We start from the raw sequence: 25834 nt of genomic DNA, 5'->3' as shown, positions 1-25834 counted from the left end.
ACGTAATCAGATTGTTCAACAGCCAATTAGTCATTTAATTAAGCTTTATCTGGTAAGAGGACAGTTAGACTCCAGAAGGTGTGATATTTATGGGTACTCGATTTGCTTGATCTGAGACACTCTATCACCACATGAAGACGGAAGGGCAGACTAGAAAATATCCCCCAGGTACAGAGGTAGAAAGTAAGTGCTGAGCATATCAATTTGAGATGACTCCATGGGGTGAAGGCCACACACTAGCATTTTACATCCAATTTAAAGCTGCCTTCCACATTCTCCCTTGGGAGGCCACAATTACCGCAAAGAAACTGCCACTGTTCATAAGTACTTGTGCCATTTTCTTTGGAAATTGTCTTCGGAACCTGTCTTCTTAGAGACCTTAAACATAATAAACTTGACTATTTCCAGAAATCAAATCTACACCCAAAGCAAAATTCTAAAATGGAAGAAAAGGTAGAATCAATGTATACCCACCCAAAGCACAACTTCTAAAGAAGACAAGATTGAGTTTTAGAAATTTTTTTTTTTTTTAAATAAACAAGGGGTAAAAATGCTCAGAAAGCAAAACACCTAAAATAGGAAAAGAAATCTTATTTCTACAAAAACCAGCTGTATTATATCTGATTTCATTCCTAAACCAAGCTAAAAAGGCCGATGTGATGCTCAGAGGGGCCCATATTGTTTCCTTCATTCTGTATCCATGTTCATCTTTTCCCCCAAGCTTTCCTGCTAAGCAGTGTTTCTACAAGTACTGCTCAAAACACTTAAAAAAAAAAAAAAAAACCAAGGATAATCTAAGTGAAAACAAAGTGTTAAACACGCTAGGCACAGACGCTGAGAGCGTGCTCAGGGGGCTGAGGGACTGGACTGGAATCCCAACTAGATCACTCCCCACCTGTGTGAACTCAGGCAGTTACTTAACCTCTCTGGGCTTCAGTTTCTCTGAGAGCAGAAGAGATCATATGTACCACAAAGGGATGTGAGAGCACCACGAGAGAAAACACATAAGCTGCTCTGCACAAAGCCTGGTCTTGGTAAAGGATCAATACACGGTAAGACATTTAAAAGAAAGTTATCATTATTATTTTTAGCTTTCCTGTGACATCACCAATGAAACAATATGTCATGAGTTGATAAAGGTCAAAAAGAGTATTTGGCAGATCATTAAATGGAATATATATTTCACTTTAAAATAAAAAAAAAAAAATTAAAAAAAAAAAAGCTTCCAAGCTAAGAGCCAAATAAAAAAATAGACGCGATCAAATCATGCCCCAAACTTTGTGATCACTGGAAAGAGAAACAGCCTCTCATATGAGAGATCTGTTCCCCCAGCTCTTACACCTACTTGTTAAGTGGCAGCTTCATGGAAGAGCTGCTGGCCCGGCTGCTTCCTCGTTGAACACCTCCTGCTTCTGCCGCCTCTGAGTCCTTGAAGTAGGGGGAGGACTTGGGCTCATCCCAGTCTTCGTCCCAGTCGTCATCATCACCAGTTGCTGGAGGTGAGAACAGAAGATTGTCGGTAAAGAGACCAAATAAAGACAGGGTGACTTAATTTCCTGGTAACAGCTACCAACTGGGTTAACCATTTTTTAAAGAAGAAAAGGGTACACGGTCAGGATTACAATAAGGATGCAAAGGGTACAGGTTCTGTTGTTAAGACAGTTGTGAGTCTAGAGGATTCTGCCTTTCAGCACAAAAGACAAGTTAGAAACAACTTAAAGAGGGCTGTTGGTCCAAGTAACTTCAGATAAATGACAACAATAAAAACACTCTGGAGGGCCTTCCCTGGCGGTCCAGTGGTTAAGACTCCGTGCTTCCAATGCAGGGGGCTCGGGTTCAATCCCTGGTCAGGGAATGAAGATCTCACTTGCCGTGCAATGCGGCCAAAAGATGACCAGCCAACACTCTGTGGTGCGCAGGGAAGATCTTCCAGAGGCTGGCTCTGCTGTCCTGCACTCAGTCGTGTCTGGCTCTCTGCGATCCCATGGACTGTAGCCCACCAGGCTCCTCTGTCCATGTACTTCTCCAGGCAAGAATACTGGAGTGGGTAGCCCTTCCCTTCTCCAGGGGATCTTCCCAACCCAGGGATGGAATCCATGTTTCCTGTGTTTCCTGCGTTGGCAGGTGGATTCTTTACCACTGGGCCACCTATACATTGATAAATCTAGCTTTAGAAATTTGCAAATAAACAGGTCAAATGCCCTTTAAGCCAAGAGACTGGGGAGGACAAAAGGGTGACAGATCTTTGAAAGGGAATTGCGTAACACTCATAACAGTGCAGGCCAGAGAAGGACAAGGGGGTGGAGGAGAAAGAGAAAGAAACAAGGGGCAAGTAGTGACTAACCAGCGCCGGGAGCCTGACATTCTAACAATCCTCTCCGTGTCGGATGGGCTTCCACTCCTGCCCTCCACCACTGTTCTGTGCCTCTGTCTCCCACCTCTGAAGGCCTGAGGTGTCCCTTCAGCATTAGGCAGGAAAGTGCCCTGGCATCTCTGCCCTGACAGTGCCACCACGAGAAGCCCAGCGACAAATGTCAAAAGGAAAAAGAAAAGACTGGAAAGTATTAGAAGGATCTGGGCCAGGATTCCTGGAGCAATGCCAAGTCACTGCAGAAGCGATGTCAGCAGTCTGCTCTGGACCCAGCCCACGACTCCCGGGCCGGCTGGCAGCCCAGGGCCTGCCCCACGAGTGGGAGCCGGAAAGTAGCACCTGCACCCTTTAAGGCTCCTGACCCACGTCTCCTGCCATTCAGCACACTCAGTTCTCAGCACAATGCGCTCAGACAGAGATCATTGAAAAATAATGGGCGGGTCTCTTAATTTCAGAACAGACATAAATAAGCTTTCTTAATTCCTGAACTGTTTTTCCTTTTAGAAATTCTTCCTTTGCCTCAGTGGTTCCATTAAGCACCTGGGAGTCAAACAGGTAGTTAAGGAAATGATAGAACAGCTAAGTCAGAGGTCATAAACCGGCAAGTGATAAACCACAGTCAATCCATGTGCACACTTTTTTGGCCCAAGATTTAAAAACAAATGTGTGTTAGCAGCGAGGATTTTAAAGTGGGAAGACAACATAAAAATGGAGATTTCCAGCCTCTCTGGAGCTGTGGTGGTCCAGGAACACCAGCTCAGTCCTCCTGCAATGGCATCAACCCGCTGCCCCCTTCGTCCCCCACAGCCCCACAGGGTTGCTCTGTTGTTTCCCTTTGTGTACCTGGTCCCTGCAGTCGTTTGCATGTGTGACAAGGTTCTCCTTGACAGGGAACCGAGAGTGGACTAAAGAGTATAATTAAAACCCACCTCATTCGGATTCAGAAGACTAAGTTTGCCATTAGTGAGTAAGACCACAGTTCTGTGATTAAATCCGCTTCGACTCGGATTCCCTCTAAGGGTGTCCCCTCCCTCACCTGGTCCTTGGTAGGCCTGGGGATGACCAAAGGCCGAGTCCCAGTTGTTGGCAGCACTTCTCTGGGCTGCGGCCCCCTCTGGCTTGGCTCCCCAGCCGTCTGAGCTTTCCCAGTTTGCAGGTTTGGAAGCATTCCAGGCTGACCAGGGGTCACTGCCACTGCTGACCTGTTGTTAGGGGTAAAAAAAGGAGACAGTATTTGTGACTTCTAGAAAGCACTACTCAATTCAGTAGGAAGCAATTGAATAGGGGTGCTGAAAAAAATTGATAGAAATGTAAAATAATTAAAAACACAAAATTTTAGAAACATGTGGGCAAGCACAAAAAGCAGCATCAATTGAATTTTACTGCTAGCAATTTGCCGTGTTTGCTCAGGAACTTTACAACTGTTAACAGAGAAACTCTTTTTTCCCTTCCCCCAAGTAACGGCTTTTCTGAACCTGCCCTCGTTCTCATGCATGTTCTGACACTCCCACTGTGTAAGAGAATATGTGACACATTCATAAATAACAACTATTTCCTATTTCCAAATCTAACCTGAACAACACTGTGCCGTCTGCATCTCTTTGCAAGCTTTTTCTCCCCCACTTAATATTATGTTTTTGAGATTACATATGCTAATAATATGCTTTATTGACCTTAACTGCTTGATAGTAATCAGTTCTATTTTCAACTGTTTTAATTTTTTTTTTCAAAAGGTATTATATTACCCGTAAAAAGAAAAAAAGGATAAAAGGATATGAAATATAAAAGCATTCCTATCACCTTAAGATGCCAGTCATCCTCTCAGAGACGACGACTCCTAACAAAGTCCTTTGTACATACTTACTCACACATGCCATGCAAAGAGATTCTTCTTGCTTTACACATGTTCTAAGTGAGCCCCAATTACACTTCTGCTCTGCACTTCTCTTTTGTTTTTCCATTCAATAGCCTGAAACATTCTTCTAGGTATTAATACATCAGCACGTGGATGATGACCTTCTTTCACGTGACTCCACAGAATTCCTTTCTGTTTGTTTCCCATCATCTAAACAGTACATGCTGATGCTCACTTCACTTGTTTGCAGTGTTTTGCTACTGCTAATAATGCTGCAGTGCACATCCTTATACATCTTTCCTCACATGTGCAATAGATCTATGTGAAATTCCTGGAAGAAAATTACTGGGCTAATAAAAGTGTGCATTTATTAATAAAATTGATAAGATTTTGTCAAACTGCTTTAGAAAGAGATCATATAGTCACATTCCTACACTCCTACTACATGCCAAGGGGTGGCGTCTTGCATAAAATGGGGCTATCATGCCAAGTTATTTTTAAAATATTTTCTCCCATTATTCTTTTGCATAATTTTATAGTTTATTAATGTTATAAATAAAATTTTCGAATGGGCAATACATGGCACCCTATTTCAAGGAATATTGCAGTAAGAGTAGCCGGCGGCAACCACAGTTTTTTTTTGTTTCCTTTATTTTTAAAATAATTTATTTACTTTCAATTGAAGGATAATTGCTTTACAACATTGTGTTGGCTTCTGCCATACACCAACATGATTCAGCCATAGGTATACACACGTCCCCTCCCTCTTGAACTTTCTTCCCCGCCTCTCTAGGTTGTCCCGGAGCCCCAGTTTGAGCTCTGAGTCATACGGCAAATTCCCACTGGCGATCTATTTTACATATGGTGGTTTCCGTGCTACTCTCTGCTTCTTTCCCACCCCTCCTTCCCCCATTCAGTTCACAAATCTGTCCTCTATGTCTGTGTCTCCAGTGGTGCCCTGCAAATTGGTTCATCAGTACCATTTTTCTAGAGTCCACATATATGCATTAGTATATGACATTTATTTTTCTCTTTCTGACTTATTTCACTCTGTATAATGGGCTCTAGGTTCATCCTAGATTTTTAAATTTTAAATCTTCAACCTGTATGGAATTGACTTCAGTGTAAGATATAATATAGGAATCCAGCTTAATTTTTTCCTGTAGTCAATCTGTTGCCCTAACATCATTTAATGAATAATCCATTCTCCCCCAACTGACTTGAAATTCACCTTTACCATAACCTGGACTTGGGCCTATTTCAGGGACTCTTTCCTAATCATCTATTCCTCTAGCACCAAACTACTTTGGATCCCACCAGACAGAATGCCATATGGTAAAGTTTGTACTTTACCATAACATCTTTTATTATTTTTACAGTGAACTTCAGCATCAGCTTTCTGTTTTTAAAACTAAAACAACCTTCAGTTTTAGGATTAGCATGCCAGCAGTAAAGAATCCACCCGTCAATGCAGGAGATGCAAGCTTGATCCCTGGGTCAGGAAGATCCCCTGGAGAAGGAAATGGCAACCCGCTCCAGTATTCTTGCCTGGAGAATTCCAGGGACAGAGGAGCCTGACAGGCTAGAGTCCATGGGGTCACAAAAAAGTCAGATATGACTTAGTGACTAAACAACAACAACAAGTCAAGTTTTAAAAATGTGTTGATTTCGTTTGAATCACCTTAAATTTGTAGATACATTTAGGGAAAACAAATAGTGCCTTAAAAATTTTTTTTCAACACTGAAATCTATTAATTCAAGGACATGGAATAGTAAAGTCTTCCTTCTCACATAAAAAACAAAAACAAAAACAAAACTTGGTGTTAGAGAGAGAGAAAGGTTTGCAAGAAAATTACCCAAATGGCCTCACACACCTCTCTAACGTTTTAGAATGCCACCGTTGTTGGTTTTTTTCTCACTCTTCACCAATTGACATACGGGGGGATAACTGCCAGCCACCTATCAGAAGCGTCAACAACAGAGCACACATTTTACGAGAGGAAATGTGATTGCATTCTAACATCTCTTCTACCTTCAAGAAAAAAAGATGACGTTACTAATGATTTTGCTCAACGTCAAATATTAACAGCAGAAAGACATTTCATCCGTATGACTGTCAATTTCTCAAATGCACGGCTGACAAGGAGCTCCTCTCAAGCCACTCTAGTGGATTCTGGAAAAGAAAGCTGTCGTGCTGAGGGCAGGCCAGTCACACAAAGTTAAGAGAATCCCTTCCTCCACAGCTTTCTGGGCAGGGGGTGGAGGGTGGTGACGGTGGGCAACAGATATCCTGTGCTCTCCAGACTCTAAACTAGGTTTTGTTTTTGCAATAAGAACTTCAAAAGGTAGGCAAATTCTGGATGGTAACATGACAGTAAGTACAGATACTCGCCTGGCATTTCTATAAACTGCTGAGGAAAAGGAACAGAAGAGCTACAAGCTAGAACAGCAGCCGAGTGAGAGTCCAGCACCACCAAAGAGTAAGGCTGTTGGCAAACTGTCAGAGAAAGGCGTTCTGTCAACACCAAGGAACAAATGGGACATGAGATTCACAGCAAGTATCCTAGAAAAACTGAAACACATAACATGATAGTCTTTGAAAAACTACTTCATTAATAGATTGTTTATAAGCACCACATTATGACTGGGTCACGTGCAGGATCTTAGCTCTCTATCCAGGTGATGAAATCCTTGTCGGCAAATCACTGCTTGCTTTTGTCCCCCCAGCCCACGCCCTCCGCCGGAAATATTCCTTCTAGTTTCAACTTGACTTCTGCTGATAAATCTTTCAAACCGGACCAACTAGAAATCTCCCCAGGTTCTATCACCGACTCATCCCTCACTCGGTCTCTTGGTGACCTTTACTGCTCTCAGGGCCCCTCCTCTAATATCAGTAGCAAACAACCAGCTCAGAAAGCCTGCCGGGGTCTGCCTCCCCCTGAACCCAGCCTTCCTGTACCTCGGCCTCTGGCTCTTCTGCTCTCTATTCCCAATAACCCTTCGGTCCCCTGACTGCAGGCATCTGGTCACACGACCGTCCAAGCCTCTCCTCTGCTTTCTGCCAACTTTCCTTCCTCTTTCTACCCAGCAAGGTCTTCATCCTCTTCTTTTCCCTCCCTTCATGGTACCCACCCCCCACCCCCGCCCCACCAACTCAACTGCATTATTTCAAAACCTTTCTCTAGACCTCACTGACCACAGGATGGATTCTAAGCTCCTCAGTCCATTGATTGAAATCCTACCTTTTCCTTCCATGACTTCCCCATCCTCACTAGTCGCCACTGATCCTCAGTCTATGCATCAACCTGCAATCTCCCAGACTTTCCCACATCTCTCCCTTTGTTCACGCTCTACTCTCCGTCTGTGCGCCAAGCCTCCAGGAAAGCTGTGCATCTCACAAAAACATAATAAGGGGTAAAGGGAGGGCAAGGATGAGAACACTGGCCCACTGGTTGAATTTTAAATCCCTTTATGAAACTGTGCGGGAGACCTGGGTTCAATCCCTCAGTTGGGAAGATCCCCTGGAGAAGGGAAAGGCCACCCACTTCAGTATTGTGGCCTGGAGAATTCCATGCAGTGTATAGTCCATGGGGTCCAAAGAGTCAGACATGACTGATCGACTTTTACTTTCAGTTTATTTTATGAAACTGCAGCAATTTGACTCAAGTAAACAGCCCACAGGTTGAATGTTAAATCCCTTTATGAAACTGTAGCGATTTGACTCAAGTAAACTTCTAGTCGGTGCAGTGGTTAAGAATTTAAGCTCTGGAGCTGTCTATCTGGGTTTGAATCCCAGCTTTACCGCTTACTAGCTGTATGAACTTGGTCATTTATTCCATCTCTTAGTTTCCATACTTACTGAATGGGTATAACAGCATTAACTTCCTCACAGGACTTTTGTAAGGATTAAATGACATAATGCATATAAAAATGTCACAGTGTATCTAGCACATAGCACAAATTCAGCAGAGGTCATCTTACTACATGGGGGCTCATTTAGAACATAAAGAAAAGCCTGATGACTGGTAATCTTTGAGTAAATCCCCATTAGTTTACACTTTAGAGGAAAAGACCATCAATTATATTTTCAAATCAATGCCAGATCACATTAATAGAGAAACTTTTAATTAAACAGGTGATTATAGGCACCTAAGATACTTTCTATTCTAGGCAAAGATCTGTTTCCTTCAGATACATATAAGAAAGAGAAAGAAGACAGAAATGTTTTGCCATAAAGTTCAAAAGCAACTCTTGATTCTTGGGGGTCTTGCCACATTTTTTGTGCTCTGAATGCTGAGATCTTGCTTTTCTTCAAAGCCTTACCCTAGCTGCAACGAACTGGGCTATAGAACAAGCGGCTGAACGATCCTTTTGCCTCTGACTTCTCTGACTTCTCAATTCCAAGAACCCCTTCCGTCCCTCATTTGCAGACATCTGGCGGCACGATAATGCATTCTGCTCCTCCGCTAAGGTCTCGAGGGGCCTCTCCTTTCCTTTGCTCCCAGGCCTTCCCTCTCTCTCCTTTCTACTGAGTCATCCTTCTCTTCCGGGCCCGCCCGCCTTACAGCATCAAAGCCATCCAGACTCTGTCAACTCTATGGTTAAAAACCCTTCATCAGACCTCAATGTCCATGGGATAAATTCATCAGTCAAGTCTTGTTGAAAGTCTTAGCTGAAAGGTCTCCAAGGTATAAATCCCAATCACCCTTTCAGTTCCTATATGTCCCACTTTCTATGTTGCCATATTCCGAAGAAGACTTTTATTTAGTTAAATACTTTACTGAAAACAACACCTCACTTGGGGAAAAAGGATTAGTTCTAAGGGTTTCAAATTGAATTTTACCTTATTTATGGAAGGAGAAGGAGAAGATGAAGAAGGTGGTGATTGGCTGAGACTTTCAAGACAACCAATCTAAGCCAAAATATCCACCTTAAAATAAAAAAAGGTGCTCAGTAAATGAAGGGCAGGGAAAAAAAAAGAGTATACCGAAGCTAAAAACAGCAAATGCATAGCAGGGCTAAGTTCAGCAGAAAATTCCAGCATGCCACTCATGCACAAACATTACATGCAGAAACCAAAGCCCCTACTGTAGTAATGGGTTATCCTCTGTGCATTAACATATATTCTAAAGACTGATGTCACAACACAGCATCACTGAAGTACTAAAAGTAACTATACGCAGCATAGAAGGAATGGAACAAATATCATGCAAGTCATACAGTCACAGAAAAAGAACTCCAGAGGAAAAACGACGCCAAGCTTTAAAAAATGTCAGGATATTGAACTAGTGCTTTCAAAGCCACCAGACATGTGAGATGAGCAAAGCTTCCTGGAACCTGAGAGCCACAAAGAACCTACCCAGGACCGGCTAAGAGCACAGAACAGCCCATGAGGTCGTGAACTCTGCGAGCTCCTGAGCCAGACCGCTTTGGTGTGCAGAGTTGACTTGAGAAGAGATAACCGATACACTCCCCGGAGCCAGGCAGTGGCCAAGTCAGCATCGCTATGAGGAGTACAACCTTGGAATCCAACTTCCAGGCTTCAAATCCCAGCTCCACAACTATCTAGTAGGGAAGTCATGACTATTAACATTTATATAGTGTTCGAGAATGCACTTTTCAGGTATAACTTCCTTCTGAAGAAAGTGGTGGTATGATTTCCATTTTGTAAATGTCAATAAATTTGGTTTTGGAAATCAACTAATAATACACAAAGAAGACAATCAAGATGGAGTAACTGGGATCCAGTTTATGCTTCCACTTAAAACTAAAAGAGACACTATATATGAAACTGTCTTCAAATCACTGGCCAACAGGCAATAAGGGACCTGACACCTACCTAGAGAGACTTTCCAGGCCTCAGGTTAGGGACGGGGGATCTACACAAAGACCACTGGTCTCTGTGAATTGAGGAGACAGAGCTGGGAGTCTGGTGCAGAGCAGTGAGAAGGAGAGAGCAGACAGAGGCCTCCAGAGACTGGGTGAAGGGGTGGGGACGGGGTCCCAGGTCTTAGGCTGAGTACTGATCAGCACACACATACGAGGAAGCGACCACATGAAGGGTTAAGTATGAACCTCTCAGTAGGGCGGTTCTCACCAGCCAGCATGGAAAACCTCAGGATTTATGGGGTGTGATATCAAGTACAGAACCGCAAAGGCTTTTGCCCAGAGAGAGGGGTGGGGGGTGGGGGGGCGCGTAGAGGGGGAGAGAGAGAGAGGCACTGCTCTGGCCCCGCCCTAAGAAGCTTACACTGGAAGAATTACACTGTTTCCTAAGTAACTTTCTTTTTAAAGAAAAACAAACAAACAAAACCCCCACTAGTCTGCAACTGCTGGCCACAAAAATAATAGGTTCTGGTTTTGTTATATTTTGCTACTTAGCTGTACTTTGCTTCTTAAGATGACATCCTTGGGCCACCAGGATGAGTAAGAATCAAACTCTTACTTCTGACAACAGGCGTTGGTGAACGTGGGCAAGGGCCTGTTTAGATAACAACAGCAAGACTGACTTGACTCACTGGGCGAAAACCAACATGAGGACAACTATTAACACATGTTTTGTCATGATATCTGAGATTCATTTTCACCAGCAGGCTAAAACATTCTGGAGGCACAGCTACTAATAGGAAGTGCTCCTGAATCTGTAAGATACCAGATAAATAACTAATAATGAAACCACCAATAACCACTAAAAACTATTCTTTTTTAAAGGTATTGCAATAGCTGTCCTCATCCACCTTAAAATCTGTACTAGAAAAAGAAAACAAGAATCTAATTCATTTCTTAAATATCCTTCAGTAAGTTTTCTACACAGTTTGCAACTGTGGTGTGTGTGTGTGTATATGTATGTATTTTGTGGTATGTATATATTTAATTTTTACAACTTTTATTGTGCTGAAATATAATGTAAAAGTTCCCATTGTAACCATTTTTAAGCGCACCATTTCATGGCATTAATTACACTGTCAATGTTGTGCAGTCATCATTACCATTGTCATCAAACTCCCCCGTCCTATGTATATATTTAAACACAAGAAAGGTAACACTACCCATAAGGATATGCCTTTTTAAAGGCCCGATCATCCATGTCTGTACATCTGAAGTTAGAAGAACCCTCGTTCTTCTAACAGCAACCCTGGCTTCCCAAGGGGCAGCTGTCCTGCAGTCTCCCTGGCCAGCCCCTACTGACGACGCGGATTCCCGGCTCTGCTGTACAACAGCGCTGCAGGGGACCCCTCTCCTGCTCAGACGCCTGTCCGACAGTAGAGCCGGGGCCCGCTCACAGGTGCTGGGTCGGAGAGCAGACGCACTTCACGTACTAACACAGACTTATCACACTGTTGTCCAGAAAGCTTCGTCAGTTTATCTTTTATCAGCTCCACATCAGAAAGCCTACTGAACATGCCTTTCCTCACATTAGGTGTTAAAACACTTTAATTCTCTGCTAATTTGATAAAAAGAATTTCAAAATGAGCATCCTGCTGTATTTACTGGCTCTTTGTACTTCCTTTCCAATGAAAAAATTTGTTCATCCCCCTTCACCCGTTTCTTTTTCTGAGCTGTTCATCTTTTCCCTATAGATTTATGAGAGTTCTCTATTAACAGAATTACCTGGTACCTCTGGCACGTTAGAAATTCTTTTCCTAGGTGAATATTACTTTTTGATTTAAATGTAACAGCTCTATGGTTGCTATAAATTGTGTTGTGTTTAGAAACACCTTCTATATTCCAAGGTTATATAAAAAAAAATGTTGCCTATATTTTTTCCAAGTATTTAAAAAAATAAACAGCTCTATCATTGTCCAAATTAAATTGTTCCAACACATTTAAAGAATAATGCATTGTATTCCCTTGACATTTATAGTCTAGTCTATACCAGAGTCAAGCGGCGAGTCTGTGTTTTACAGGTAAGGAGTTCCCTCACATTCTAGATAAGAAAGAAAAAGGTCATGGTGGGTCGTGGGGATGCTGCCTGAACATTATCTACCACTATGCCAGTCACTGCACTTACCTCTGCTTGCTTAGTAAGAAGCTAGAACCAGAAGGGGCCCCAACAACCTGAAATTAGGAGTTTTAAGAAAAACAAAAGGAAGTGCTATTTTATATATTATAAACATATGAACTCATTACTCTGAAAGGCAGTATAGCTTCAAAAGTCAAGGAGGGTTCAGATAAATTAAAAAACAGCAGGCTCAAAGTAAGTTATTTATGAACATCTGCAGGTGGAATGTAACCTTTTAGAGAGATCTTTCTAAAAATATGATTTAAAAGAAAGACAAGACAGAAAGATGGATAAGCAGCAGCTGAATGTGTGGCTTCAACCTGCCTGCATGGGAAGGAAGCCAAACTCAAAGCAAGCGGTGCTGAGAAGACTTAAAAGGACACCGATTAGGAGGAGTGCGGTGCGCTGAGCTGAGGGCAGGGGCGTGGCCTGCCTGACCCACGGGCAGAGGGCGGGGGGAGGGCTGGCTCCTTCCTCCCATGCACAGTGGGCAGATTCTCTACCAGCGGAGCCACAAGGGACGCCCTCCTCCGACACACTTGCTTCCAAACAAACTGTCCTCCGGGGGAGAAGGCAAAGCCAGAATCACTAGAAAAGCCCAAGCGGTATATCCCTGGAACAAAAATACTATTTTTTTTAACCAACTTTCAGAAAATGAAATAATGGAAAAATCTGACAGCAACATTTTCTGAAGCTACCAATTAACAACAGTATTTATAAAACACACCACAGTCTTGGCCCATTTAAATTGTTCTTACATCCCAGATAACAGACCATAGATGGCTGTTGAAAATATTTTTACCCTATTTAAGTAAATTCAAATGCTCAAATTAATTAATTACAGTCATGCATTCTGTATTTTGTTACTCCTGGTTTCAGTTTATTTTTTCTTTGCTTTCAAAGGATCTGATTAGATTTAATGTCAGATTGGACTAGTAAAATCCAACCTTTATAAGTTGGTTATATTTTCTTTTAACCAACCTGGAAGAAAAAAATTAAACTTATGCTGACCAGTTTTTATGAGAAATCTTCTTCATAATATAACAAAATTTGAGATTGATTTTAAATTTGTGTTTATGAGTTAAACTGCTTCAGCCGATCTTGAGCTAATGGTTGAAACAGGTCCCTGAATTCAAATATGATAAATAGCTATATGTCTTGTTTCCTTCACTTATTTTATGATAATCTCAATATAATTCCCCTTTATTGAAATGCTGTCCTTTACTTATTAATGCGGTTTCACCGGTGTTTTTGTATAATTCAGTATACTTCAGTGAATCTCAGCTGGGTTGACTTTGCCCATCTGGCAACATTTGGAGCCAGTTTTGGTGATTATGGTGAGGGTGGTGCTACAGGCCACAGACGCTGCTGGTTATCACAATGAGGAAGCATCAGGCCCCAAATGTTAACAGCACCCAGGTTAAGAATCCCTGGTAAAACACGAAGTAACGTTTAACTGGGCTTCCCTAGTGTCTCAATGGTAAAGAACCTGCCTGCCAATGTAGGAGATGCAGGAGGTGTGAGTTCAACCCCTGGGTTGGGAGGATCCCCTGGAGAAGGAAATGGCAACCCACTCCAGTATTCTTGCCTGGAGAATTCCATGGACAGAGGAGGCTGCAGTCTATGGGGTCACAAAAGAGTTGGATACAATTGAGCAACTAAACAACAATAAGATTAAACTACTATTTCTTCACATTTTATCTTGAGTAAACTTTACCTGGCCAACATTCCCAGGTATTATAGATTAACAAAATATAAGAGAATGCTCAACTATGGTGATAACTTCACCTCCGAATTTTAAAATATCTGAGCCAGACTAATTTGTAATTCAGGATGTCCACAAAAGCTATTTTAAAATGCATAAAATCTGCAATTAACATTTAGTAATAGTACTTTGAAAAACTCTCTTAAAAGGTTAAGATATAAATATCCTATAAGCAGATAACTGTGAGATGGTTATTAGGCTTTACACTATTTAAAACCTTTTATGTAGTTAAAAATATCAAGAGATATCTCCTAAAGCCCATTCATTTCTAAAGAGGTAGGAAGCAGTAACATTTTTAGATCCATCTTCTCAATTTTCTTGTTGATGCTGGCTCTGGATAATCATTTAGCAATAACTGAACCAGGCCAAAGTACTGGAGATTCAGCTTCAGCATCAGCCCTTCCAAAGAATATTCATGATTGATATCCTTTAGGATTGACTGGTTTGATTTCCTTGCCATCCAAGCTCCAATACTTTGGCCACTTGATGTGAAGAACTGATTCATTAGAAAAGGCCCTGATGCTGGGAAAGATTGAAGGCAGGAGGAGGAGGGGACGACAGAGGATGAGATGGTTGGATGTCAGTACCAACTCAATGGACAGGAGTCTGAGTAAGCTCCAGGAGTTGGTGATGGACAGGGAAGAAAGGCATACTGTAGTCCATGGGGTTGCAAAGAGTCAGACACGACTGAGTGACTGAACTGAACTAGGCAGTCACCTAAATTGGTCAAATTCATTAAAATTAACATTAAAATTTCAGTATATTTTTCTCAAATTATCCCACTTTTCCAAGTTTTCAAGAAACAGCACAATAACAGTACCAACTGCTGGATCTGCAGCTACCTCACGTGCACTGCACCTGCAAGAGGAGGGGGCTCGTGTTGAAAGTGCAAGTCATGAGCCAAGGTCACAGAAGTCATCCTGCTCCACCCAGAGCTTTGACACTGACCGCCTCGCCTCACAGAGGACCCTTTACCTTCCTTGCCCTCACTTGAGAGGATATTCCGTTTATGGGGTCTGTGTTCAACCTGCCAGACTTTTATAAGCAACTCTCAATGAACACCCTGCCTTCTCACTAATAATCAATGCTATAAAAACAGTCTGCAGCAGGCTTAAGAGGCAAAATCTTTGTTCAGTTCAATTCAGTCGCTCAGTCGTGTCTGACTCTTTGCGACCCCATGAATTGCAGCACGCCAGGCCTCTCTGTCCATCACCAACTCCCGGAGTCTACCCAAACCCATGTCCATCGAGTCAGTGATGCCATCCAACAATCTCATCCTCTGTCGTCCCCTTCTCCTCCTGCCCCCAATCCTACCCAGCATTAGGGTCTTTTCCAATGAGTCAACTCTTCGCATGAGGTGGCCAGAGTATTGGAGTTTCAGCTTCAACATCAGTCCTTCCAATGAACACCCAGGATTGATCTCCTTTAGGATGGACTGGTTGGATCTCCTTGCAGTCCAAGGGACTCTCAAGAGTCTTCTCCAACACCACAGTTCAAAAGCATCAATTCTGCGGCGCTCAGCTTTCTTCACTGTCCAACTCTCACATCCATACATGACTACTGGAAAAACCATAGCCTTGACTAGACAGACTTTTGTTGGCAAAGTAATGTCTCTGCTTTTAAATATGCTATCTAGGTTGGTCATAACCTTCCTTCCAAGGAGTAAGCGTCTTTTAATTTCATGGCTGCAGTCACCATCAGCAGTGATTTTGGAGCCCAAAAAAATGAAGTCTGACACTGTTTCCACAGTATCCCCATCTATTTCCCATGAAGTGATGGGACCAGGTGCCATGATCTTAGTTTTCTGATGTTGAGCTTTAAGCCAACTTTTTCACCCTCCTCTTTCACTTTAATCAATAGGCTCTTTAGTTCTTCTTCACTTTCTGCCATAAGGGTGGTGTCATCTGCATATCTGAGGTTATTGATATTTTTCCCAGCAATCTTGATTCCAGCTTGTGTTTCTTCCAGCCCAGCGTGTCTCATGATGTACTCTGCATATAAGTTAAATAAGCAGGGTGACAATATATAGCCTTGACGTACTCCTTTTCCTATTTGGAACCAGTCTGTTGTTCCATATCCAGTTCTAACTGCTGCTTCCTGACCTGAATACAGGTTTCTCAAGAGACAGGTCAGATGGTCTGGTATTCCCATCTCTTTCAGAATTTTCCACAGTTTATTGTGATCCACACAGTCAAAGGCTTTGACATAGTCAATAAAGCAGAAATAGATGTTTTTCTGGAAAAAAGTCTTTGTTAGAACCCAGGGAAAGAATGCCACACACATACCTAACAGCTATTTTGTTCGTGCTTCCAGGGAATGGCAAGAGCTTGACGCATCACAAGCTTTCATACGTGTGCTTTGTTCTGTCAAGCCAGAGTACAATTTACCTGGTTGTTACTGTTGGCGGTGGATGCATTGGCTTGGGCTGTACTTGCTGACAGGGAGTCGAGGAAGGCTTGGTCGGCCACTGAATTTCCACAAGCAAACTGATCTTTTCCATCATTGGGCAAAATCTGAACATTAGGAAGGACCACAGTTACTTACTTTCGTAGACTACAGAGTTATTTCAGAGTTAGAATCCCTGATGGCAAGCAAGAACTATCCAAGGGTTTCTATTCTTAAAAGGTATGAGCTCAAGAACATCTGCCCTAACGATTCCTTTCTGCAAGTGTGCAGAATTCTTTAGAAAAATGCAACTAATACCAGGATCACCTTATCACATTTTTTCTCATTCTTGTCAGTTTTTAGGATCCTGAATGCACGGTGTACAGAAGTCAAACACAACATAATATGAGACACGTGGGCTGGGTTCAGGGACCTGTGAATCCTCTGACAGTGTTTGAAAAGGTGGGGTGCCTGCCCATGCACATGTCGGGCTGGCCAAAGAGTTCATTCAGGTTTTTCCAGAAAAGATGTTCTAGAAAAACCCAAATGAACTTTCTGGCCAACCCAACATTTCAGCAAGTTCATCAGTATTGTCTACAGCACTCAAAATTCCCCACTGAACTCTCAGTCAGGGACAACAGCCAGCCTTCCCATTTTGCAGGCAGTGCCCAGCATACACCTTCCCAGGGCACGTGATATCTCTACTGGAGGGGAACCCAAGGCAACTCTGTTCCTAAGCTTCGCGCCAGTTTTACTCACAGGCCACCAGGCAGCCTCAGTTTCTTACTATCACCCGAGATAAGAGGTAAGCTCACCATGGACCCAGGGCTCCGTTCTGCGTGACCTACGAACAGCCATTAGGGGGTGCCAAGAGGCTGACTCAGAGAGCCTTGGTCAGCTGGGTGGGGTGTGTCCCCACACCATCCTTGGCATTTATCACTACATAGCTTACACCCAGCAGCAGCTCACTCAAGACCCTGGGTCTTTGAGAATGGGAGAAGGAACTGACAGAGAGGTCCTAGATTAGCACAGGGAGAAGAAAGCGACCTCGGACAGTCTGCTACTTACACTCTGTGAATCCACTCTACAGTAAACAGGGTGGTAGGCAGCAGATACTACACAGTATCAATAAAGGAAAAATAGAGACTTTTATTCAGAACAATTGAAAGTTGCTATCCTTGGAAGGAACTTCAGCTAAGTATTTGGAGTCACTCTTTGGAACATAAGTCTGCAGGTAATATTTCTTCTTGGTTCTACTTCAATGAATTTTCTACATTTTATATAATCAGCATGTATTATTTTTACAATGGAATTTTTTTCATTAAAAATAAAGTTATCTTTCATTCTTGTCATTTAAGTTGATAATTCATAAAAACATATATGACAAAGTCCAGGTTTAACGAATAAACGAGAGTCAATTCTTACCTCAACGTAGTCTGTTGGAACAAGCCCTCGTTCTCCTTTGCTGTTTCTTCCTTCCAGCCATCCTCCACCAACATCCTCAAAAAGGTTAAAAAGAAAAAAAAGATTACAGTTGGAATCTCCTGCAGAAATTTGGCTCCGGGAATTGTTATCCATAAAAGAAGTAACTAACACTAACCCATTAACCTTTTCATTCCTACAGGGCTAACGCTGTTAAAAATTTCAAATTCTTAAGCTTTCTCTTTATGCCAGAAAAGGATATAATTTAAAAATGAGAAAAATCAAACTTCAACAATAATTGATCAAAGAGAGAGAAACAGGATGCCAAGATTTTGTAATTTCTTTCTGTTGACTGGTCTGTGGTTCAGTTCAGTTCAGTTCAGTCGCTCAGTCGTGTCCGACTCTTTGAGATCCCATGAATCGCAGCACGCCAGGCCTCCCTGTCCATCACCAACTCCCGGAGTTTACCCAACCCATGTCCATCGAGTCAGTGATGCCATCCAACAATCTCATCCTCTGTCGTCCCCTTCTCCTCCTGCCTCCAGTCCTTCCCAGCATCAGGGTCTTTTCCAATGAGTCAACTCTTCGCATGAGGCGCCAAAGTATTGGAGTTTCAACTTCAACATCAGCCCTTCCAATGAACACCCAGGACTGATCTCCTTTAGGATGGACTGGTTGGATCTCCTTGCAGTCCAAGGGACTCTCAAGAGTCTTCTCCAACACCACAGTTCAAAAGCATCAATTCTTCCGCACTCAGCTTTCTTCACTGTCCAACTCTCACATCCATACATGACCACTGGTAAAACCACAGCCTTGACTAGATGGACCTTTGTTGGCAGAGTAATGTCTCTGCTTTTAAATATGCTATCTAGGTTGGTCATAACTTTCCTTCTAAGGAGTAAGCGTCTTTTAATTTCATGGCTGCAGTCACCATCAGCAGTGATTTTGGAGCCCAAAAAAATGAAGTCTGACACTGTTTCCACAGTATCCCCATCTATTTCCCATGAAGTGATGGGACCAGGTGCCATGATCTTAGTTTTCTGATGTTGAGCTTTAAGCCAACTTTTTCACCCTCCTCTTTCACTTTCATCAAGAGGCTCCTTAGTTCTTCTTCACTTTCTGCCATAAGGGTGTTGTCATCTGCATATCTGAGGTTATTGATATTTTTCCCAGCAATCTTGATTCCAGCTTGTGTTTCTTCCAGCCCAGCGTTTCTCATGATGTACTCTGCATATAAGTTAAATAAGCAGGTCTGTGGTAGACTACACAAATGGTTTGCAGCTCCAACTGTCAAGGGGCAGAATGCACCCTCACTTCCAGAACCTGCGCTATCCTTCCTGACCTCTTCAGCCAACAAACTGAGGTGGAGATAACAGGGGATGAATACAGAGCCGGCCTCAAGAGGCTCTGTACACTTCAGCTCACTCGTTTTTTTTTTCCCCAAAAGAGCTGGTATTTGGGTTGCCAGATGATGACAGAGACAAGGCTCCTGTTAGCCCACCCAGAGCCAGCAGACCCCCAGCAGGAGAAATGCCAGACAGACGAGGTCATGGTGGCCTGCTCTGCCCTAGCTCCGTGCTGGGCAATGCAGACCCATGGGTGAGCCCAGGTCAGGGGAACCACCCGGCTGGCTGTGGATCCCCAAGCAACAACAATCGACTATTTGTTTAAGCTACTAAGCTTTGGGATTGCCTGTTATTTAGGAAAAGTAACTGGCCCAACCTTCCTGAGTGCTCCTAGATAAATAATGTTAATAAACTAAACAGTAATGTACTCTATGCCAGGATTCCCAATTTTTAATGTAACCTTTGAAAAGTCCAACTGCTCCCCTTTAAAATAATAAGGACTATCTTAAATTCATAAACCATACCCTAATTAGTTAACATCTACCTGAATCTAGATAACATATTCTTTTAAAAAGTCATTTTAAATGACTTTGTCCATTTCTTGACCACAACAGCAACTTAAACACTATTTTACCAAGACATTAAGAGTGCTTCTTCATTTAAAAAAAAAAAAATCAACAGTAAATATAAGCTTTCATGTCTTCTATGATGAAAAATAGAGCCTATTTACTCATACACACCTGGCATACTATATTAAACTACATATATTTTTTCTAACCAGCAATTCTTTTTTTAACCATCAGTACTACACAAGCAACAGGAAAGGAATTCATGTGGGTTTGAAAAATCAGCCTGTTAAAAAAGTAAAATCTTAAACATAAATCCTTGAGAGACCAATTTAAACGTAACGGTTCTCTTACCGGATTTGTAATTGTGATGATTTCTCCTTCATTAACTGTCAGTTCATTATTTCCAGGTTCAGCAGAAAAATCATACATAACCCGAGCCTATTGGAAGTAAAGAGAGAAAGAGGAAGTTACAAATGTAAACGTAACAGTAAAAAAAAAAGAAAAAAAAGAACCACCTATACCGCTCACTTTGTGAACAACACGTCATGACCGTGGTTGCAGTTGTTTTGGAACCAAGGAAGACGTCGGATCAAAATGATTCATCAGCCCTGTTTGTGAGGGAGAATGACACCAAGAGCGAGAGCCCCGCTCTGTGTTGGGAGGAGGGAGGCTTCTGGTCGCTGCCCACACTGTACTCGGAGATCGGCCCCCGAAGAACTCAGAATGAACCCATTCCAGCAAGGGGAAAGGAGCACACGTGGCCTCCCTTCCAGGAGGTAAGAAATGGAAACACAGACACTGTTCACCGTGGGCACACTGACTCTCAGGGACTGAGGGAGCTCCATGTAAGCACGTACACACAGGAGATGCACAGTCTTTAGATGAACCTCCTGTTATTAAAACTCTCACTGTTCTTTACCTAGGGTAAATTTTATGGTGCAGCAACCCTAGCCAACTAAAAACACAGAAATCTGAGCTGTGTGCAAGATATATTCATACTCTTCTACTAGAATACTTCCTACTAAGAAGAAGAAAGTGTTGGTTACTCAGTTGTGTCTGACTCTCTGCGACCACATGGACTCTAGCCCATTGGGCTTTTCTGTTCATGGGATTCTCCGGGCAAGAATACTGGAGTGGGTAGCCATTCCCTTCTCCAGGGGATCTTCCCGACCCAAGGATCGAACCCAGGTCTCCTGCATTGCAGGTGGATGCTTTACCATCTGAGCCATACGAAGACTTATCTAGGGCTCTGGTATACTTGGGTCAGGTAACCTGAGCAGCTGTGATTTTCAAAATTTTTCTTGCCATGCAATCTGAATTTCATAGAAAACAGACTAAAGGGAAGCTGTTCTGGTTGATGTGAAGTGGGTCTCCTCTTTCAGGCCCTTCCTCAAGCAGATGCTTGAGGCACCAACCCTGAGATGTGGGTTCCTTGGAATAACTGCCATGCACGTATTCCAAGAGAAACAACTACTGTTGTAAAAAACACATACACTTTATATATATACTTTTATAATGTTATGTGCATTTAACCCACCTCAAATTCCAAATAACTGTCTTTTCATAGAATGTCTTATAGAAGGAAGTCCATCTTACAAACTGGAGACCACATGTACCTAGGAAACATGGTTTGTTTTAAAATTATCCTGGTGCTTCCCTGGTGGCTCCGTGGTAAAGAATCCACCTGCCAAAACAGGAGACATGGGTTCGATCCCTGGTCAGGGAGGATCCACATGCCGTGGAGCAACTAAGCCTGTGTGCACAACTGCTGAGCCTGTGCTCTAGAGCTGTGAGCAGCAGCGCCTGGAGCCCATGCTCCCCGACAAGGAGAAGCCTGCTCACCACAACTAAGAGTGGCCTTCGCTTTGTGCAACTAGAGAAAGCCCACACAGCAATGAAGACCAAATAATAAATATAAATAAACAGAATTATATATAAAAAAGTAATTTTCCTAAGAGGCAAAGTGAAGTCTGCCTATGGGGTTCATCAACTAGGACTAGTGGGACTACATTCCTTTAACACATATTTGCTGCACCAACCACGTGGCAAGAACTGTGCTGGCCAATGCTTTCTCCACACCTGCTTATGGATGCCTGAAATGCTTCTAACAAGGACCAAGGATTCACATCCAGTGGTAAAAGATTAGGGGAAAATCTCCCAAATACTAATTTACTTTGAAATACATCAAAAATAGTTAAGATGAACCGATGGAGGAATGCGATAAAGCAGGTATAGTAAGTAAACTTATTTATAGAATCTTGATGGTGGGTTTATGGTGTCCAACGGAAAATGAGTTCAACTTTTCTACATGCTTGAAATTTTTCATAATGAAATGTTGGAAAGAAACGAACAGTAGTGCACGGCATCAGATCCTTTACTTTTATACACTGGGAAAGGGGACTGAGAGCCAGGCTCAGGCAGAGTGAGAATTTTGCAAGTGTCACCGTTTTCCTGAGGTCACTATGGAGGACAGCGACCCTGGGCTGAGGTATGTTCCTCACGCAGCGGCAAAAGGAGACAGAATTCGGCTTGTCCCGTTGGGGATTAAAACATGTTTTTAAAAACATGCCAAACCAACCTCAATCCCTCATGTAATGAGGGCAGGTAGGAGATAAAGGCCTGAGGAGGGAGGGGGGCTCCCTAGGCCAGGACGCACCCCCAGGACAAGAGCCAGACGAAGAACCCACTGTTTTGACCCTGTTCCTTGAGGATCCGTTAACGATTATTCTGATCCACTTAAATCCAACCAACCCTCAGATACAGAATACCAAAAGCCTCTCGTTTACTAAACTTACAACTTGGTGAAACAGAATGTGAAACAAGTCAAAAATAAAAAAATGGAAACTCCCCTACACATTTAAATATTACTGAACATCTACCCACGGAAAATGTCTATAAACACTGTAGGTTTATTTTAAACATTGACTTAGGACTTTTTTTTTAAACCTAGAGATGCTTAAGAATTATAACTGAGACTAACTTTGGGGAAGATTTAAAAAGCACATCCCCAAATGAGCATAAATGTCAACAGGAAAAAAAAAAAAAAGGCCCCTGAGCTGAGAAGAGCAACTCGGTTGCTCTAGGTGAGCAGGTTTAGCACAGACTGGAAGCCCGCCAACGCCCACTCCTCCTCCAGGTCTCCTCACTTTCCCGCCTTCGCCACCACTACAGGATCCACGTGGGTAAAGACGCTGACCTCAACCTCAACTGCCAAGCTGTCGATTATTTTTGATGTTGTCGTTGAAAGAAAAGGTTGTTTTTCTCACTCCCTTTTCCAGTGGTAGCTGTACTTTAAGAAACAACTCCAAGCATTTCAAGGGCTAAATTTCCACAGTTCCTGGTCAGTCAGAATTGGTAGCAGCCATCGAGAATGGCTCCAAAATTAATTTTCTTCTGTAAATATTTTCTTTAAGAATAGACTGCCAGTAAAATTGATACATGCTTTTAAAAATGTTTTTCCTAAAATGGGTCGAGGCGTGTTCTCCTGAAACATGACGCACTGGAGGAGACTTGTAACTGGCCAACTGGACAAGCACCGCAGCTTGAGAAACTTCCAAGACAAAGAGAAATGTAAACACAAATTCATTGTGTAGGAATATGTTTCTAAGAAACATTTAGAATGATCTTAAGTCTGTGTGTAACAAAAGGCAATTATACAATCACAAGGGGGAAGAAATCCTTCGGAATACTTACACTAAACCAAGCAAACTGTACCATCCACTTCCATGTCACTCCGCCCAGCCTCTACTCCACTCATCCACAACGGTTCTGGAAATAGCTGGACCAAGGGAATCCTAAGGCCATGTTGTGACCAAACTGCTGGAGGCTGGGATGACTCTAACAGACTTTCTACCCAGACGAGCCCAGATCAAAGCTTCTTTATGTGGTGTATAGAACAAGCAGATGAAAGTGTCTTAACAGTTCTTGGATGTGGTGGCATCAAACTGGCCGTATCACACATAGCATCACTATTACCCCAAACACTAATATATAAAACATGAGCTACCAGTGAAACAACTTTGCAATTCACATCAAAAGGTTTAAAGAGCATTTAGAACTCAAGAAAAAGACCGGCAACCCACCAGAAAATTGGGCAGGGAAACACAGAGTTCACAGAAAAAAAGAGATGGTCCTTATGCCGTTTATGTGTAAGGAAAAAGTGCTCAATTCCACACATAAAGGAAGGCAAGTTAACCTGGCAGATGTAGCCAGACTGCCCTTCGTTGGGGACTGTACTATTTAAACCTCTACCAGCAATATGAAAGAAATGGTTCTCCCCAGCTTTACAAACAGAATCAATCACCCAACCTTTGTATTTCTGCTCATCTAATAAGTGAGAAATTTTGCCTCAATACAGTTTTCAAGATCCATTTACCTTTAGATCCAGAAGCCTCATTCTGAGAATCCATTCTCTACATGCATGTGTGTACCAAGTCATTTAGTGCAGCACTGTTTGCAATATGAAAAGACCGCAGACCATCCTAGTAGCTACTGAAAGGGAATTAGTTACATAAACCATGGTATATCATCACAAGAAAATATGTAGCGATAAAAGAATGGGAACAAACTCTATATACCGACACGAACTACTGTATCATTAACTGAGGAGAGCTAGCTAGCTGCAAAACAGGGCATGTAGTATGCTACTTTTTTCATAGGCAGAAGAATATTTATATCTGCCAGTACTTCCATAAAGAAACACTAGATAATTAAAGGAAAATCTTTTAAAATTGGTTGCCTATAGAGATGGGAGAGGAAAATGAGTGGATAAGAATAGTGAGATTTCTCAGTTTATTTCTGTTCATATCATTTTAATTTTAACTGTGTACATGTATCACCTGCCCAAGAATTGTAAATGAAGATAGGGAGGGGTGACATCATTTATAGAATCAGCAAAAGATAAACTAGTTAGGAATAAAGTAGGGAGATGTGTAAGGAAAAACTTTACAATATTCCTAAAAGACACAGAAAATTGGAAAAACTGAGGAGTATGGCACAATGCTTGCAAAAATGGCCACAATAAATTTTCCAATCCCTATCTGAATACCCTCTGCAAGGTGACTTTGCCACTCCTCCCAGTACGAAGTGAAGGCTGTTTTTCCACCTCTTGACTCTGGACTTGTTCATGTGCTTGCTTTGGCCAACAGGGTAACAGCAACTGTGATACAAGCAAAGGCTTATGAAGCATCTGCCGGGTGGGGCCTGCCCTCCCAGTTGCCAGGATGACCTCCACGACCACATGAGCCTCTGCAGAAGAGAGACCACCGTCCCACCCCAGCCATCCCAGCCACACAAGGTGAGACTCCAGCACGTGGGCGAGGCCACCCACGGCCACTGAGCCCCGGCCAGGCTTTTCAGACCACGAGAACCACTCACAGCCAACCTGCAGAGGCACAGGGAATAACACGCTGTCTTAAGTCATTAAGTTTACAGAAAACCAAGAAAAGCACCAAAGGAAATCTCAGGTGAATTTTTAAAATAATCTTGCAGTGGAGGAGGACTTCAAGTACGGAACAGAAATCCTGAAAAGAGAGAAATTTCTCTTCTCCCAAAATAACACATACCTACCTTGCTTGGCAAAAGCCATTATGAACAAGATAAAAAAAAAAAAAAATGACAAGCCAGGAAAAATATTTGTGACTTTTATCACAGACTAAAGGTTGGCTCTCCTACTCTATGAAGGGTAACTACGAATCAGTAAGAAATAAAAGGCTCTTAAAAATGTAAAACCTCACTTATAAAACTAAACAAATATTATTTTTCCACTATCGACTGGCAAAACAAAACAAAAACCTTTGTTCACAACATCATGTGGGTGAGGGTGTAGGGGCAGAGAAAGAGGAATTACGTAGTGCTGCTGGCAGTGAGAGGCAGCCTGGTAGTGCCTATCAAAATCCAACTCAACCTCCAGGAATTCTTCCTCCAGAAATAATCACACATTTGCAAAAGGTTATTCACTGCAGCTCTGTTTACAAGAGCAAAGGACTAGGCCAGCCTGAAAGTAGGGATTGGTTAGTCAAGTAGGGCCCTGCCATGGAAGGGAATATCAAGTACTCCAGCCAAAAAAAAGGGAGGGCTTGTTTATTTTTCACATATGGAATCATCTCTAAAGTGTATAT

General features: G+C 42.5%; 1 protein-coding gene and 1 long non-coding RNA gene across 5 annotated transcripts in view; one reads left to right on the top strand and one right to left on the bottom strand.

Annotated features, from left to right (window-relative positions):
* SNX9 (sorting nexin 9) overlaps positions 1-25834 on the bottom strand; it is an 85740-nt gene that overhangs the window by 27439 nt on the left and 32467 nt on the right. For 2 of the 4 annotated variants that reach the window (XM_081530134.1, XM_081530136.1), the window contains exons 2-6: positions 20067-20153; positions 17804-17878; positions 16381-16506; positions 3408-3573; positions 1346-1493 (exon numbers count right to left, since the gene is read on the bottom strand). In XM_081530134.1, the coding sequence (XP_081386260.1) occupies positions 1346-1493; positions 3408-3573; positions 16381-16506; positions 17804-17878; positions 20067-20153 (602 nt within the window). Of the gene's footprint in view, positions 1-1345; positions 1494-3407; positions 3574-16380; positions 16507-17803; positions 17879-20066; positions 20154-23408; positions 24204-24762; positions 24956-25834 lie in introns of those variants that run through there. The other 2 variants (XM_081530135.1, XM_081530137.1) reach the window with 2 other exon arrangements.
* LOC145521493 (uncharacterized) lies at positions 20273-25444 on the top strand. Its single transcript, XR_014065420.1, has 2 exons — positions 20273-20491; positions 24863-25444. It is a non-coding gene; the product is annotated as an uncharacterized LOC145521493 (long non-coding RNA).

The sequence above is a fragment of the Giraffa tippelskirchi genome, chromosome 9 (genome assembly GCF_054371585.1).
Source record: "Giraffa tippelskirchi isolate mGirTip1 chromosome 9, T2T-mGirTip1v1.2.pri, whole genome shotgun sequence".
NCBI lineage: Eukaryota > Metazoa > Chordata > Mammalia > Artiodactyla > Giraffidae > Giraffa > Giraffa tippelskirchi.
This window is presented reverse-complemented; position numbering and strand designations above follow the sequence as displayed.